The sequence below is a fragment of the Columba livia genome, chromosome 14 (assembly GCF_036013475.1).
Source record: "Columba livia isolate bColLiv1 breed racing homer chromosome 14, bColLiv1.pat.W.v2, whole genome shotgun sequence".
Classification (NCBI taxonomy): domain Eukaryota; kingdom Metazoa; phylum Chordata; class Aves; order Columbiformes; family Columbidae; genus Columba; species Columba livia.
Window position 1 is genome coordinate 3,885,002 of NC_088615.1, and position 17,179 is coordinate 3,902,180.

General features: G+C 48.1%; 1 protein-coding gene across 7 annotated transcripts in view; it reads right to left on the reverse strand.

Moving 5' to 3' along the window:
- Positions 1-17,179, reverse strand: part of NSD1 (nuclear receptor binding SET domain protein 1) — a 60,964-nt gene that overhangs the window by 10,538 nt on the left and 33,247 nt on the right. For all 7 annotated transcript variants that reach the window (XM_065029562.1, XM_065029564.1, XM_065029563.1 and 4 more), the window contains exons 11-22: positions 14,106-14,249; positions 13,559-13,682; positions 12,841-13,041; positions 11,264-11,443; positions 10,783-10,939; positions 10,282-10,487; positions 9,605-9,717; positions 8,088-8,357; positions 6,646-6,762; positions 5,105-5,246; positions 4,557-4,663; positions 981-1,185 (exon numbers count right to left, since the gene is read on the reverse strand). In XM_065029562.1, the coding sequence (XP_064885634.1) occupies positions 981-1,185; positions 4,557-4,663; positions 5,105-5,246; positions 6,646-6,762; positions 8,088-8,357; positions 9,605-9,717; positions 10,282-10,487; positions 10,783-10,939; positions 11,264-11,443; positions 12,841-13,041; positions 13,559-13,682; positions 14,106-14,249 (1,966 nt within the window). The remainder of the gene's footprint in view (positions 1-980; positions 1,186-4,556; positions 4,664-5,104; positions 5,247-6,645; positions 6,763-8,087; positions 8,358-9,604; positions 9,718-10,281; positions 10,488-10,782; positions 10,940-11,263; positions 11,444-12,840; positions 13,042-13,558; positions 13,683-14,105; positions 14,250-17,179) is intronic.

A 17,179-nucleotide genomic window follows, 5' to 3' on the forward strand; every position in this document is an offset into this window, starting at 1 on the left:
TTCCTGATTTTGACAACGCTTAGAGCATTAAATCAAAATATTTACAGCCCCCTAAACAAATTACTTCAATGCAGTTGCTTTCATTAACCAAATTTATCATCTTGGCAAAAACCCCTTAATTAGGTTTGATGAGTTATTCTACCTAAAAACTTGCCATCTATTATGGTTTATGTTTTTGCCATTTAATTCTTTAGGCACTTGATGCCAGCATCAGCTTTTCCACCCTCCCGGCCTGGCAGATGTGGGGATAACTGGCCTACCAAGACTCAGGTCAGACTTCGTGCCTTTCTGAGCACTGGTTAAACCCGAACAATCATTAAAGGTCCCAGGAACAACTTCAGTAACCAAAACAACTTGAAACAACAGAGGAAACACTCCCCCCAACCAGCTCCTTAAAGAGTTTTAAATGCAACTTCAATATTTTCCTCTAATGGATATAACTTTACACTCACTGAGCTACTAATGAACTAGTTCATCACTTGTACAGGGAGCCCATTTCTTTCTCTGCACTTAATAAGAAATACTTTTTGAATATTTTTTATTTTTATGTCAACCTTCTGTCCTCATTTCCAGACAAACTAGAATATGCTTTGAAATCATTCTTTTCCTTAACTATGAATTCTATTCACACATCTAACACGTTTTTCTCAACTCCTATCAATTCACTCAGTTGTGTTTAACTTTGGGGAAGCGGCCAGGCTGAGGAACCAACACCTCAGCTATCGCTGGGATGCTCCACAGATGGGGTCGGATCCCAAGCTCCGCTCCTCAGGCAAGGACCAGCTCCCCCTTCAGCAAACCATCTTTTCACAGTCACAGTGGGGTGCAAACCAGGGTTGTGCCACAGAGTCTGTTCAAGCGAGAGAGATTCTTCTGCATTTTAAGACGCTATGAAGCGAGTGCGACGCGGCGAGCAGCGCCTGGGACACCTCGAGCCAGCGCCGTGCTCCGAGCTGAGCGCGGCCGCGCGGGGCACTGACCTGCGGGTCTCTTGGTCAGGTTGAGGCAGTCGGCGTGGTAAACCTTGGGGCAGCCCGGCTTCTTGCAAGAAACCAGCTGCCCTCCATCCCCGCAGCTGAAACACTCGTCCTCTCGTTCCTTCATCACCTCTGCCTGCGACCTGCGCTTCATCTGCGGCCGTCTCTTGAGCTTCTTGGACTTCTCCTCGGTGAGGCTGGGCTGGCTCTGCGGGTGAAATAACACCAGTCAGCGCAGGTCTCTGCCCCTGCTTGTCTGTTCGCTTCTGCTACGCTGGAGGTAACTGCAAACCTGCAAATAAAAATCCCACTGCCAGCCACACCTGAAATGTACGTAGCATGTAGCTTCTGAGTATTTCCCAAACAATTTACTGCAGCAAACAGTTCTCATTTCGAAGAGAAGTTGCCAAATTCATGTCTACTGTGATTAAGTTACAGAAGACACACATCAGTAGCTAATTGACATGGGATAAATGCTTTCTGACTACCTGCAAAATGAAGGGATATTTTAAAAGTTTCAGATCCTTCTGCAGGACAAGAGAGACAGAAGATTAAGGGATACACTGTTTAGAAGCAGAGTGCTTAGTTTATATTTAACTAATAATTATGTATTGTATTTAAGAAACTAAACAATTACAACTAATATCATCAATTATAGATGTATTGTACATCAAATTTTCAAAAACTGTAATGCATATGTAATAATTATGTGAATATAAGTAACGCCAGATGATCCAGTCTTTGGAGCACTTATGGGGGATGATCCCCACTGCTCCCCAGCACTGATCAAATAAAGAATGCTGCTTAACAGTACAATTGACTCTGCTAAGTTTACTTCTTCATATCAATTTTTTTTGAAAGAGCCTGGGAGCTCTGTACCAAAGCCTGGTTAGAAATGCGATACATACAATTAGCAAGAGCAGAAGGAGGAGCGGGGGCCGTCTGCTGTCGCTGAGCTTGTGCCACCTCCCACTGCCTCTTCAGGTCCTCGGTCACAGCAGCTGGGTCTCCTTGCATGTGTGACTCTCACAAGTGGGCTCCCCCAGGCCTTCCTGCACTTTTTGATGTTCCTCACCCCCTCTATATATTCAGTCTGAATTTATTTGTGATTGGTTTTCAGAGCTATTTGGGGGGTTTGTGTCGACATTGATCTCGTTCTGCGGGTTTTTCTCTCCCTGAAGTTACCACCAGGACACACTCTCCTTTTCACAAACCAAACGCTTTCACAGTCTGCACCTCCACACTTCCCAATGGCTTTTCGCTGCCTCTAATGAGTTTATTTCTCCAAAACACAAGTTACAGAAATCATACACTTTACTTCATACGATGCCTCACAAGCCATGTACAGTGGCATCAACACTTCTCCAAAAAAATGGGAAATCCCTCCCAAAGCACTGCCCGCATTTGCCTTTTCTCACAGCCACGTCGCCACAGCAGCTCAGTCCTGCACAAAAGCTCCTTCTCCACCACGAGAGACCATCGATGACCAAATCCCCGTGGATTTGTTTCTGCTGTTACCCTCCAGGTGTACACTCTGATGTACCCCACGACTGATCTCCAGCCGCTCCCCAGTTATAACCAGTTATTCCCTTGCGATTGCTCCCACCTCTCCTTCTCCAGCACCGGTGACACCAGAGATGTGTCACCAGTACAGTTCAATCGCTGTGCTCCCAACAGCTGTGTCACAAGCAGTAAGGACATAAACACAACTGATCCCAAGATCCGCATCTAAATGGTTTAAGCGCTCTCTTTGGCCCAAGGTTTCCTCCAAGGCTGCCTCCCCCCTCCCCAGCCAGGTCCTCAGAGCGCTCCTCTCCTATCAAGATTAAAAACAAAGCCACATTTAAAACATTTAAAACCTCTGCCTCCAGATCTACCATCATGTAGCCATGGTTACCCAGCTGTCCTGCCTCCAGGGAGTTTCATTTCTTGATTGTTTCCTTCCCCTTCACATGTGGATATTTGTTTTCATGCCATCATCCCCCTTGACAATGGGGACAAGTCTGGCCTCTCTTATCACTGAGAATGCAAGCAGGGAAATCACTCCATCTAAGCTATTCCACCTATTCTCAGTGTCTAGTACCTTGGCCATCTAATTACAAAGACAGTAAGAAAAACCTTTCACAGCTAATTTGAATGTCTAAGCCAGGTCTAACAGCTGGACTAAGTGATTCCCAGTCAGAAAGGTCACTTTTAAGAGTGAACTTGAGTATAATCAGCCAAGTTTTGTCTTGCTGTATCTTCAGGAAGCTTAAAAATGCATCTACTATGTGACTAATTTAGGAAAAAAAGGTAAAAAAAATAATAATAAAAACAACCAAACAAAAACCCCAACCAACCAACATGAACAAACACAACCGAAAAAAACCAAGGTACTGTTTCCTTGGGTGTTGTTTCTTATCCCACCTCATCAAGATGGAATGAGTCGCCTCAGGCATCACAACAGAACATCAATGCCAACTAAAGGGCACCTTTCTCTGATTTCCATCATGCAACCTGCAATTTCTGGCCAAAAAACGACACTCAAGCCACGTATAACACAGGAGCAGCACAAAATCAATTGAACTCTACATCTCAACCCAAAAATGAACTAAATACACCAGATGTGTAATTCACCTCATCTGTCAACTTCCAAAGACATTTGTTTTCCTATGATAAGTTAATTCTTTCTGCTGAACTAAGCTCTCCGGAGGAGTCAAAAAACCTTCCCTTTATTATATATTGACAGGGCTTAACAACTGTGGTGCTGGAGCTTTTAACCCTTAACTACGGGTAAGTCAGCCACCAGTCCCCACATGCCAGAGCAAAGGGATTACAGACTGATTTGGTGAAGCTCTTGAAACAAAACCCAACAGCTGAGACACAGATTTAGCTGGTGACAGCTGGGAACTTGGCCAACAGCTCCTGTTATTCTCCTTTTCCCAACGAGAACCAGCTCACACAAGGAGGTAATTGAAATAAACTCCTTTTGCTGCAACAATTCCAGTTACAAAACAAAGCTTTCAGAAGTCAGTGAGTTCAAAAAGCTAGTGATTTTTCTACTAGAGATACAGCAAATTTATTATTCGCGCCTGACGTGTAAACTTCAGTCGCTTAACTAAAATAAGGAAGAATAGGAACTTTCTTATTGCAGCAAAGATGGTGATGCAGAGGCCTTGTGGCTCTGAAACAACTCCAGGCTGAAGGAATGTGAGTTTGCATGCTTACTACAGCCTTTACTTTGGGAAATGAGCTGAGCTGTGGTTTATTGGTTATCCGATGGAAGTCTTGCCCATGCCTGCCCTTTGCTGCTCTAGTGCAGTGGAAACTGCTGTGATAATAAGCAGAAAATTCTGAAAAAAAAATTATTAACACTTTTGGTGTAAAATCCTGTCGTTGTTTATACAAACCCTAATAATTGAGGTCAAAGATCTGCTCCCTCAGAATGAAAACTTGCATATTCAACTCATTTCAAGCAGTGTTCTCATGGTCACACTGAAACCAGATGGGATTAGTCTTCCTAAGATCTCCACATCAAATGATACACATCTATGCAAAGAGGCCATTTGGAAGAACAAAAGCTTAAAGGAAGCATCATACCTTTGGCCGCACTCCTAGGAAGCCGCTGCAATTTGGGGCACCACATTTACAAACGGTCTTTCCGTTTCCCAAACACTCCAGATTGTAGTTGAAAGTCAGCTCAGTCCCTGGCACAGAAGCAGAACAAAACCAAGCAAGTTGTAATGACCGATGGGGCAGAACGTCTGAGTGCTGAGGAAAAGCACTTGTGAAAGATACGAACATGAACAACCGGCTGCACAAGGATTCCAACTATTCATCTCCCCACAGACCCTGTGGATTGGAAATTCAGCACAACCCCACACTCCTACCACATCCTACAGCCAAAAGGAGCATTCACCCCCAAGCTGTAGTGGACTTAGTTCCACTTCTTGACCCTGTAAATTAGAACTATGAACCTCCATTTTTACCACGGATGTATGTGTTTCATTGTGTCAGTACTGGTGTCAAGTCTGCCTATAAGAAAACAAAAACGAAGTATCTTCCCATGGAGCTACAAGCCATCCTCCTTCCTTACAGAAAGGCTCCCACACCTGCACCTGCGGCACCGACAGAGCGGGGCTCCTTACCAGCTTTGATATTCACAAGTGCGAAGAGCCCAACCCGAGTATCGCCATTCACACACCACTTCTGAGTCTCACAGTTTGGCTGGCAGCAATGGTTCATGAATCGAGCGTAATTGCCCTTTGGTCCAGCATCAATGATTCGATCCTGGAATTGCAAAACAACAACAAGAAAAGAAAACAGAAAAACACATTTAATCAACTGTCATTTCCTGCTCAAGCTGTTGCAGCCCAGGTACCAGTGTGCCAGGAAAGCATTAATCAGGAGTGAAAAGCACAAGCAAGGCATCTGATTATGTCTGCAACGCACCTGAGTACGTACACGTGTTTTAACCAAATACAAGTGGCAGGTGTTGCAGGGTCGCCTGGACAATCAACCCACACCCAACCAGGTTCCACAGGCTGATGTCTCTGGTCAGCACTTGGCAAGTCACACAGCAATAGTCTCCTGTGCACCATCATCTTCCTCTACAAAGACCCACAGGCTCCTGAACAGCCAGGAAAGCGCTACCGCTGCTTTCCGTGAAGTTCTCCCTGCGGTGGCAGCGCTGGACAGCCACCACACCAGCACGCTGCCACGGCAGCACTTGAGGCTCCGGACCCTGACTTCTGCTTAAAAGCAAAACACCAGTTCCTACTTCTTGTACGTCAATGTATAGAAGGAAAACAGGAACAGTATGTCATGTGTGAGGTACACTCCTGTGCAGCACACTACTGTTTGTTAGACTGAGTCAGAGAGAAGAGGGCGGCTGCAACTGAGATCTGGGTTTGTAATAACGAGGGAGATATTAACACTCAGTTTTGTCCCAGCTCCCACTCAGCCAGACAAGGAGAACAAGATACGCTCATTGAGAATTTCCAGCAAGAAGAGGGGAGACCCAGAAAGCAGTGCCATTGTTATCCTGTCCGACACTCAACAGCTTCTTCCCATACCCGTTTTCATGGTTTCCTTCTAATCTTTCCAAGGTTGAGTGACAGAGTGTGGAAAGCTGCTGACAAAACTACTCACCTCTGAAAGTCAGGAGCTCACACCAACAACCCGGCCTCCAGGACCACTGAGGAGTCTGCGGGATAACAAACTCCAACGTTTTACTTAGATCAGCAAGACCTGGGATCTGAACTTAGGAGGGTCTCACTGTGCCCAAAACTTGTACACCTGAGGACTGGTGCCTCCTCTGGCACGCAGCAGCCCAGCTCTGGACACTCCACGGTTCGGCTCTGGGAAGGGTCCCGAGGTTACAAATTCACCTCGTTATGCTGAAACAGCATCTACGATCGAGTGCAGTACTACTGCGCTCCGACAACTGCCTCACCTCTTCTGAACCATCTCCAGTGGTCGGTTCAGAGTTTCCTCCTAATCCTGATATCAAACAAACTTCTCTACTGCATGTTGATTCTTTTAGTCTTTTCTGTAGTGGAAATGCAGACCAGCTCATGAGCAATTCTTATCACCTCTTTACTTGCTGGAGAAAACCCCTTATCGTGCCTTCTTTGCAATCATTTTAATTCTGCCTAGGAACCTGGCAAGAGAAATTCCTTCCACATACCTTATCCAGTGTCAACATGTAGAAATTGGTGATGTCATGCTCCTGAGCATAGCGGATTCGGGCTCTGCACTCCTCTTCATCAATTAGCTCCCCAACATACTCATTAACGAATTCACCCTGTCAGAGAGAAAACAACAAACCGGTAAGACAAGCTCCCTCCAGGACTGAGGGACACCCACCTTCGTGCTAAAACTCAGTTCCCGTTTCCTTTGTGGAAATCTCTTCATAAACATCTTCCCTTCTGCTACTGCAACAAGCCTGACCTATAATCCAAGAGCCCTGAATCATTCCTCCGTTTCACACACTCAACGAATAACTTGAAATCAATTAAATAAAGCAACAACAGCTATCAGATTGTTCTTTGTGCTATGGAAAGAATTAACATTCCTGGACAGCATAAAAGTAAACCACAAGAAGCTCAAAGCACAGCAGAACAGTGCTGCAGCTGGAAACAATACCCTTTGGGGACCAGCCCCAGGGAGCAGCTGATGCACCTACGGCACCTGCTCCTGCAGCAAATCCACGGAGTTCCCTGCAGCAAAGTGCAGCAGAGACTGCGCTGCACCCGGCAGAGGGATCCCCAGCTCTGCTCCTCTGGGGCTGCCAGGTGCCTCCAGAAATAACTGGGTTTTGCTGTTTCCAGTCTGCCTGCTGAAAGTGAAACGCCACAGGCGTGTGGAATGGCAAGAGAGATCCTTTAACCTACATCATAGCACAAAGTAAAGCCTCAACAGGACAGACTCACACTTTTTCATCCTGCTATCGAAAGGACAGCAGAAAGATAAGCCCTCCCCCATTGTCCCCATTCCTTTTTCAAACATTCTTCTCCTACTATGCTAACTGTACTCTTCCACTTCACCCTTTCTTAGATTTGGGGTTCTCTTTGCTTTACTGTTATTCAGCACACGTGTGTCCACAGAACTACTGTTCTCTAGATGTAAAAAAATATATACAAGTGTTCTAGCTGGAGACACCAGTTTCAGCAGCAATAGGAGCCATTTCCAAGACGCTACCCTTTTATAAGAGCCAAGCCCTGGTTTCCGTTTCGGATGAAGATTCTCATGCTGGAAAAGTCTGGCTATTCAAGAATGGGGGAGAGGTATAATCACTGCTCCCTGTCTGGAAATCCTGAGCACTGTTTTTGGGCCAGTGTTGTGGTGTACTCATAAAGCCCATTGTCCATATGAGCAGACAGATGGAGCAATGATCTTTCTTACCCTGTGGGACACCAACATGCAAACCATTTTCTTGGTTAGCTGAGCCAAAACATTCTTGTCAGGATTGGAAAGTCAAATTCATCCACTTCTTTCCTAAATGGCATTCTATGGCAAGAAGTCGTCTTCAAATTATGGAAGACAGTAGTTTTTCTGATCTATTGAAACCAACACTGAGCAAGAGGGAAGCGGCAACAGAAAATCACACGCAGAAACAAGAGTATGTACCTTTCTGATGTCTGTTTTGGCTTGCAAGCCCCAGCCTCGTGCCAGCGTGCGGAAAATCTGAACCTCGGGATACTGGCGCTTGGAGAAGCACTGGTTCTGGCAGCGCTCCCCAGCAGGGCAGACCATGGGGTGGCATTCATAAAGCAACATGCGATTGATGCATTCCGAGTCCAGGCCGCACGGGTTTTCATCTGTTGGTTTGCAGTTGCAACGCGGTATCTCGGACAGGTCTGCAGTGAAGATCTGCACCTTACCCACCGGCCGGTTCACCTTGGATGCACAAGAAAGACAACAAGTTATCCTGACAGTCACCGCTATGCTCAGACCCTGCCTACAGTCTGACAGGCTGTAGTGCCAGCTGGTTACAGCGAGGGGCAGAAGGACACAAGGACAGGCACATATTTACTTCTGGGCACACAGTTTCAAGAGGTACACAGTTATAACCTTTTCCTTACAGCCCTGAGTTTTGATTCTGTTACCTTCCAGCTGTTTGTGCTCTTGGCTGTCCCTGTGAAAACCAGGCTGGCCTGCCTGTGACAGTACAGAGAGCACACCTACACACCAGACCACAAGCAGTTTGCTCTCTACCCAACTGTAAATGAAAGAAAAACCAGACAAGGCTGGGGTTGGAAGGCCCAAAGAGGAGCTCAGAGTCAGGCCAGGGAGCCCTCTAAAAATTGCTCCGGAAGGAAGTAGAGTGCAGCACCAGGTGGAGACGCAACTGGAGTGTCTGTGGCACGAACAGGGTCCTTTGGTTTTGGTTACGGCAGCCAACGCTGGAATGCGGCTAACAGAGAGTCAGGACTTTGAGACAGACACTGAAGAAAAGCTCCTCGCTGTTCTTTGCCTGGGTGAGCAACACCATTGTCTCCCCTTCCTCTTCCAGAACACGAAAGGAGGGGATCATTTAGCAAAACTATTTCAGACCCCACACAATGTATCCAGTCCCACCACAGAGCAAAGTTTCGGCGCTGGCAGCCTGCCCAAGGCTGGCCTAGTCCTGATCCTCCTCCACCGTTTAAAGGCAAACCCTGCAGAAAACCCTGAGTAATCTCTTCAACACAGCCTCCCTCTTACAGTACTGCCTCCCACCTCCGAACTTCCTTCTCACTCTTGTGTTCTCCTCTGCTGCTTCCCAGCTCTTATTCAGTCTGTGAGCTCATCACCTCGTTTGGAGTGACAAGACTCACAGGATTAGGTTGTTCTGCCACCGGACAGACAGAAGTGCCTTTGCTGGCTCTTGCACGGCTGCTCCAAGCAACCAGGGTGCCCAGCTCTCCCAGTACAAAACCAGCTCCAAAGCAGGGCCATGCTTGGGTGAGCCACAACCCCGATGTGATGAAGGAGCCCAAGTGTATTTTGTGGTGCTCCTTGGGACGGACCCCGATGTGCTGATCTCCTTAGAAGGCCAGGATGGATGGACATAAGCAGCTTTGGCCATTCCACCCTGAAGCCTGTAAATCACCTGCACCGACAGCTCAAGACTTCCACACCTGTCCCCCCCCACCTGCCCTCACCTTGATGTGTTTGTAGGGAGGAGGTTTCTTGTCATTCTTTTTGTCTTCCTGAAGCTGTCTCAGTTCTTTCTGTGCCTTCAACTCTTCAAATCTTACTGCAGCTTCCTGAAGAGCTAAATGAGAGAATAGGTTGTGTTACGAGGAACTCCCTCTGCCCACACGAAGCTGGGCTGCCAGCGTCCACCCAGTGCTGACAGTTCAACCCACAACGCTCCCCGGCCACGTCCTTCAGAGGCCGAGGTTCACCAGAGGAGTGTGAAGGAAAGGCCAATGCAGTAGAGCAGCAGTTGCAGTGCGGGATCTGCCCATGGGGGAGGAAGCATCCAAACTGTCAGCTGGCTTTGCTTGCTTTTGGGCAGAGGTGTCAGGCAGCTGCACTCACAACTCTCAAGTGCATTTTTATATACAGATACCAACAAAGCAGCAGCTCACTCAGATTTAGAGTGGCTATGTCAGAGTTGGAGAAGCATTCAAGATCTGCACACCCTTCTCCCACTCTGGGAGTCAGACCAACAAATACTCTGGGTGTGCTGGATGATAGATAAGTAGCAGCTCATTTCACAAATTTAATTGCACTTTAGCTCTAAGATGACATCTTCCTGTTACAAGAATGCTACTTCTCCACACGGGAATGAACAGAAGAAGAACATGTACCTCCCTGGACGCAGACAAGTTACCTTTCTTGTATATGCCATCCACGCCCTTCCCCATCTTGTCTTTGCTGCTGACATCACCTTCCATGTAAGGGAACACACGGGCCTGATGTGTCCACAGGTAATCCTTGGAGCCGAAGAACAGCACGGGGAACTCGCCGATGTCATGTTTCATTTTCTGGATGTTGACAGGAATTGTCCTAGGATGGCAAATCTCAGCTGGCCACCACCTGCAACACAGGGAAAGGCAGATGAAACCTCTAGCTTCCTCACTGACAACCACCTCAGAAGCATGCTACTGTGTGGAGACACGGGGAAAAAGTGCGTGAGGGCTACCAGCAAGGCTGGTGGGGAGACAAGAGGCTACTGGAGATGGAAACACGCACTTTACCAGCCGCTAAATGCATGCAAAAAAGCCAGAGACTGCTGCACTGTACCCTGCAGAGAGGAGCAGCTTCTCACCTCAGTCGCCATGAGCACTGCATGAAGAAGGGATGGGGACAAGTCTGTTCTACCTTCACCTACCTGTAGCGCCCAACTTTCACCCAGACTACTTCTTTGTAGTGTGGTTTTTTGCCTGCCTTGCAATCATTACAATACCAGCTTCCCTCTGGCATCTCAATGTTTAGACACTCACGGTGAAATGCAGCCGGGCACGACTCGCAGCATAAAAGGCTGCCCCCTGCAAAGAAAAGGAGGAGGAATTATCAGAGTCACTGCACACGAGCCCTGAACTCCACATTCCCAGACAGATACAGCAGAGAATCAGGCATGATGCTCTTGTGCAAACCCTTTTCAAAAGCTGTGCCCTATTCACGCTGCAAGAAGAACCCTTCTAAGGATCCAGAAGTCCAAGCCTGAAGCTGGACTTCAATGGGCTGCACAGGAAGGCAACTTGTTTTAGTTCTCACTAGCGCACTCTGGACTAGCAAAGCTTCTGCCTGCTCTAGTGACTTCTCGTCAGTGCATCACTCGGTGACAGGGGACCCAGAACAGCTTGTCTCACCTTCTGAGCAGACAAAGCACCAGCTGACATTGACGTGCTCGTGGTTGCGGCAGCCCCTTCGCGCAGTGAAGTGGTTGGGGCAGATGATACTGTTGGAGGCGAGGACCACGGAGCCGGCGGCAAGGCAGAAGTCGTTGGAGTGGTATGCAACCGGACATCGCACACAGCGCATCAAGCGACCTGGCACCAGAACACGTTGGGAACACAGTGAACCTCTAAAGGAGGCTGAGATTTTCTTTCCTCCCAACACTAGTCTCTACTGAAACTTAAGCTCAAAACAAGCAACTACAGGTGATCTTCAGAAAGGGAAATGGACCATCCATGACAAACTCACTAGATTCCTACCAAATTATACATATTTTAATATATTTTAAAAATACATATTTGTATATAATATATACACAATTGCATTATTTAGAGGTGAAAAACACCCTGCATGCTATGCAGAAACAGCTCAAGAGTTCACAGCCCGGGACTGCTTCCTATCATACACAAATAATTAGTAATCAACTCAGACAGTAATTACATAGGGGGTGTTCCAAGTGCTTAGCTGTGCACAATGAAACCAATCCGTGCAGCTTCTGAAAACATCAGCACTTGCCTCTCCACTTTATCAGATTTTTAACCTGAAATTCCAGAAGGGAGAATTCTGAATTGCCTACAGGCCTAATTTACCCAAGGTTTCTCGAGCCTGTTTTCAGTTCCTCACAGGAGACTATGAACAGGGAGAAGAGGTGGGGGGGAAGTGGTAAATTTGACCACTGAGAACCAGCAGCCAGAGGAACACAATGCAAACGTTCGGTGGGGAAGCGGTCAGCTGTGGGCTGTGGGTCTCAATGTTCTCTTCCACACCAAATACTGATATGTGGGGGAAAAAAAGACAACTTTAACACAGACCGTGAGGATAAAAATAGAGCTGGTCTTATTGCCACTCATCCTAAGATACTGCGAATTTAAAGAAAGGCAGCTTTAGAAGCAAATGTACAGGGCAATCACATAGAAGTTTTAAGTTTAATCACGTGAGATAAAGGTCAAGGTATTGCCAACAACAGCTCAAACAATGTTTCCCTGAGAGGCTCAACCCAAGGGTGTCACTACTACAAGTCAAGAATTTGCATTACAAAAACAGGACAATTAGACCAATATCACAGTTTTTACTACGCTGCTCTCTGTGCCGTTGCCTTGGTAGCCAGTGCTGCTACGCAGGCACTGTCTGCAGCGCTGGCAGGGTGAAAAAAAGTACATAAGAAAAACATGAGTGTCCATATAGCTCCAGACTTATTCAAAAACCCAGAGAGGCATGTGGCACTGCTGGACGTGCAGGCATCCGAGTGTCTGGGCAGACGAGAACATTTGAGCTGCCGTGTCTGACCATCAGGAGTGCTGGTGAGCAGCACACAGACACCCCCTTGCACTCCTGAGAGAGGCTGTTCCTCCGCAAACCCTACAGCGAGCGCCGTGGCAAGGACAGAACATCAACATGAGGAACTAGTGGACCAGCTAACTGCACAGTGGACGTGGAACAAAGAAAAAGCTTCTAACTGCATCCCCTAGACCCCTCTAGAAGATTTCGGTACCTTTAGATGCAGAGATGTTTGCTGGGTTAGCAGCATGACAAGTCATGCAGATGTGCAGGGAGCATCGGAAGCCCTTGTTCTGCATGACCGTGGGTGGATACTTTTGTATGCACGCTTCGTGGTAATACTTCCCACAGAGGGGCAGCAAGCACCGTTTGACATCTTCCCCGCAGCTCTTGCACACAAAGCAGGTATGGACCCCTGGAGAAAGAGCAGCAGACGGAACACCGGTCACATAAATGAAGACTTGATGCTTCCACCAGCCTGCGTGTTAGCACGGCACAGCTTCGCAACCTGCTGTACCCGTCCCAAAGCACAGGTCTCTGCAGCAGGCTGTGTCCGTCTGCAGCGGCAAAAAAACCCCACATGGAAAAAAATACTATAGTTGTGACTCCAGGTCAGGGAAAAGTAAGTAGAAAACCAAGAGTCAACATTCCTGCTTAGACATTCCCTCCTTTCCAGCCCTCTCTTTAGTCTCAGATAAGAATTTCCCCTTCTCCTTCCCACCAGATCCTGGACATTCACTTCTTCACACCCCACACGCCTGAATTAACAGTAAGACCAGTTAATTAGTAAGTCACTTTAACAATCAGACTAATAATCAGAAGACTAAGAGCTATGTGGCAGCCCTACTGTGGGCACATCACTCCAGCAAAGGAAGCACCAGGTAAGCGCGTAGCAAGTGCCCATCCTTCCGCACTCACAAAAGCTGCTGTACCTGTGGAACACTCGTTGCAGATGAACTTGCCCTTTGGCATCTCGGAGAGCCCAAGGCACTGCAGGTGGAAAGCACCACAGCACTGCGCCTCACACAGCAGCAATTCCCCCGGCTTCTCGCAGATCTGTGGGGAAAGAAGCACAATGGCAGCTCTGAGCATCCCCAACTCATCCAAGGCAGCAACAATTCACGTGCTGGCCAGGGCTGCCAGCACAGACCCCCTGTGGAAAAGTGCTACATTCTCCTTGTGTCAGTTCATTCAGGTAATTTGTGCATCGCTGCTGCCATTCACCATCCAGTCCCTGCTACCACACATCTGCTAAAGTGAATCCTACGTCTGTTACGTCTTACTACCATCTGTGAACTTTAGCAGGAGGAGAGGCAATCGCAGAGGAAAGGCTCAATTCAGAGCACAAAAAGCTGGTTAATTCCACAATAAGCACCTTGAGGCTACCTGGGCTTATCTGTAGCACCAGCATGTCCTGGAACTTACACAAACACACTTTACAGTGGTAAAGTTTCAGAGAGATTTCTTCACGGACACTACCTGACACACATTCTCCTTGAGAGCTGCTCCTCCTCCACGCTCCCCCTGCATCTTTTTGGACGAAGGCACTCCGTGGTCGTTCTCTGACCCCTCTTCATTACCCTCTTTGGGGCTTGCAGCAGTCCCATGAACCGATGTCTCCCCCTTTAAAAAGAAATCCATAATCAGCACTGTCAGTAGTTCCTTGTCCTGACTTGGAAAATACAAATTGAGCACGTAACAAGTTTGGCACTTGGTCGGTGCATGTCACCCACCCCAGAGAGAACATCCCCCATGCAGTTCCACCAAAAGACTCACAAGGAAAGAGTTTACTACATCATTAAAAAAATACATGCTCAACATAATTATTTTCCTGTGCACAACCTCTCTCTGAAGAAGGTAATGCCCTGCATACAAACAAACCAGGTAGGTTGGAATAGCCTGAAGCATCCTACATGCTAATGTCTGCTTGCCCTGGAAATGCAAACAAAACACTTCAAATTATCTTTATTGCAGTTTCCACCCAGCAAACCAGACTTCTCCCCACACTTGTCTCAGCTTGTTCTAGCTCACGTAAAATGCAGACACATAGGTACCCGAGGGCTGTGCTGGTAAGAACGAGCTGGCCAGCGCCAAAGAGAACAGCGCAGCAGGGCATTTACACCATCCTGCCAGGGCAGAGTCCTTCATGAGCATCTGTCCTGTACGAGCATTGCAGCACCGACCGTAACATCTACTGCTGAAAGAGCATCCTGCCGAGGAGAGGGGTTCCAATGGTGAAGACCCAACCGCACCCTCAGGGATCAGTCAGGGATCCTGTCACAGGGCTCCCCAAGGTGGAAGGACACCTGGTGACGTGTCCATGGGACCAGCCCAGACACTGTAAGAGGGAAGGAGAGCAGCAGGTATCCTAGAGACGCTTGTTTCTACCACAAGATATTCCTGTCCTGCAGCTGCACAGGGCAGCACTGCCTTTACTTTTGCCAGGACAGGGAACGCCACCCTGACAGACTCCAGGCCTTTGGGGACAGCCCGGGCAACACCGCAGTGGCCTCACCAGCACCAGCTGCCACTCCAGACCCTATTTTTTAACATCCTGGCTCACTGCAGTGAACTGAGTGGTCTCGGTGTGCAGCTCCCCGCTTCTTCTTGGGTCAACGCCCCACACCCAGTGCGTGTCCAGACACAAACTGTTCACCCGAAAGACCCTGTGAGGGACTCGGAGCACTGGCAGGAGCAGCAGGCACCACTCCCACCCCTTCAGCCCTGCTCCGTGCTGGGTGTCCAGCTAACGATCGGGAGAGGGAGCTTTGCACCACCTTCTGTATGGGAGCTGTGGTGCTACTAAAGCTTGTAAACTGAACTGAAAGCCCTCTGAACACATTATTAATATGGGCAAAACAAGGACATAAACATCTCCTAAAGTTTAAAGCTGGCAGAACCTGGAGCTAGCATTCAGATCAGATAATAGTGCTTCCTCTGGTTGTTGGTTCTTTTTGATTCCCTAAATGCAGCAGTACACTTTTCTCTGAGAACACTTTAAAGCCATGTGAGTTCTGCAGAGCAATGATGCAGAGGTGCACTGACAGCACATTACAGCACACAATACAAAGATGGATGGTATAAATTTTCTTTATTGAGCACAAAGAAGATCAGAGTCCCAGCTACAGACTACTGCCAGTCCAACATACCACACAGCGTACAGACTTACAGACTGTCATCAGCATCCCACTGGAAAGCTGGCAGCGATGCAGCCTGTGGGAATACTGATAAGGGGCACGTAAGCTGCTGCCATCCTACCACACAGCCTGGCAGAGGGAAGGGAAAGATCTCTGTGGTGTTGGTAAAATGTCCATCTACAACACGACAGCCACCTTTGCCTTTATATGCAATAGCATTTTATCAAGCTAAGAGCTATGACACTCTTGCTAGTATTTCTGCTAGGAATTACAGTCTGCTGCAAGGCAGCCCTCTGTCCAAAACACTTGCTTTGGCTCCCGGAACACTCCAGGAGCAGCAGCAGCAACCAGTGCTCCAAGGACTGGGTACAGCTCAGGTCCTCCTACACAGGTTCTCCCTTGTCTGCTCAGCTCAGCAGTGACCTCAGGCTTGCAGAGGTCACTGTAACCGAGAACAAGAGCAGAGTTAATCAGCTACTGGTATGGGCAGATATCAGCTACAGCTTCTGCTTACAGTGGGGCCCAGTGTTACAAAGTGAGCTCGGCCCCCCTCATGGTCACCAAGGTCCCTGTCAGGAGGGGCAGGGTGCTGGTGAACACCCAACCCGTCCCCTGTGCTCAGTGGCACCACCTTCCTGCTTCAGCTAAGGTTTCAAGATGGTGTTTTGGAACAGGGTGGGCATAATCAGACTTGCTACAGAGTTATAAGTGATTTAGAACTGGCTTGGGTCTTCCCATCCTTCAGGCCGCTTTCTACTACGGCTGCCAGGACTCCTTGTTTTGAACCTTGACAGCCGTGTTTCACATGTTATTGGAATGGGAACGTAAAATACACCTAGGAGTCACAGCGGGTTAACCAGCAACTCTCTGGTCAGATCTGAAAGCATCTGCAAGCAGCAATGCTGCTTTAACAACTGGGCCCACACCGCCCAGCGTGGCACAGCATGCTCTCGCCCCACTCTTTCAGCCTAAACCAGGCCCATTTGGTTCTGCAAACAGCTGGCAAATCTGCACGTTTCACATGCCAGGATCTTGGCCTTATTTTAATCAACGCTCCCAGAACTGCACAGGGAAGGGAACATCAAAGCCAGGCAGGATGGGTAAGGCCAGACACCTGCACTCTGTGAAAGGTGAGGAGTAGATGTCTGTCCAAGGCCAGCACTCAAAACAAACTGCTGTGCTGTTCCCCCTCCTTCCCCTACCCAGCACAAGCCCTGCAAAACCACGTACCTCCTAGAGAGGGCAGCTCTCCCATCTCGGGTCTTCCTCCAGAGCTATCTCTGCTGCTGGATCTGGCACAGCCTCAAAAGCCTGGCCTGTTCTTTGGCACAGCCTGACCTTGGCTCACAACCTTGACAACCATTTCAACAGCATTTTCCATCCCCTTCTCTCAGTCTCTTGCTGCCCTGACGCTGC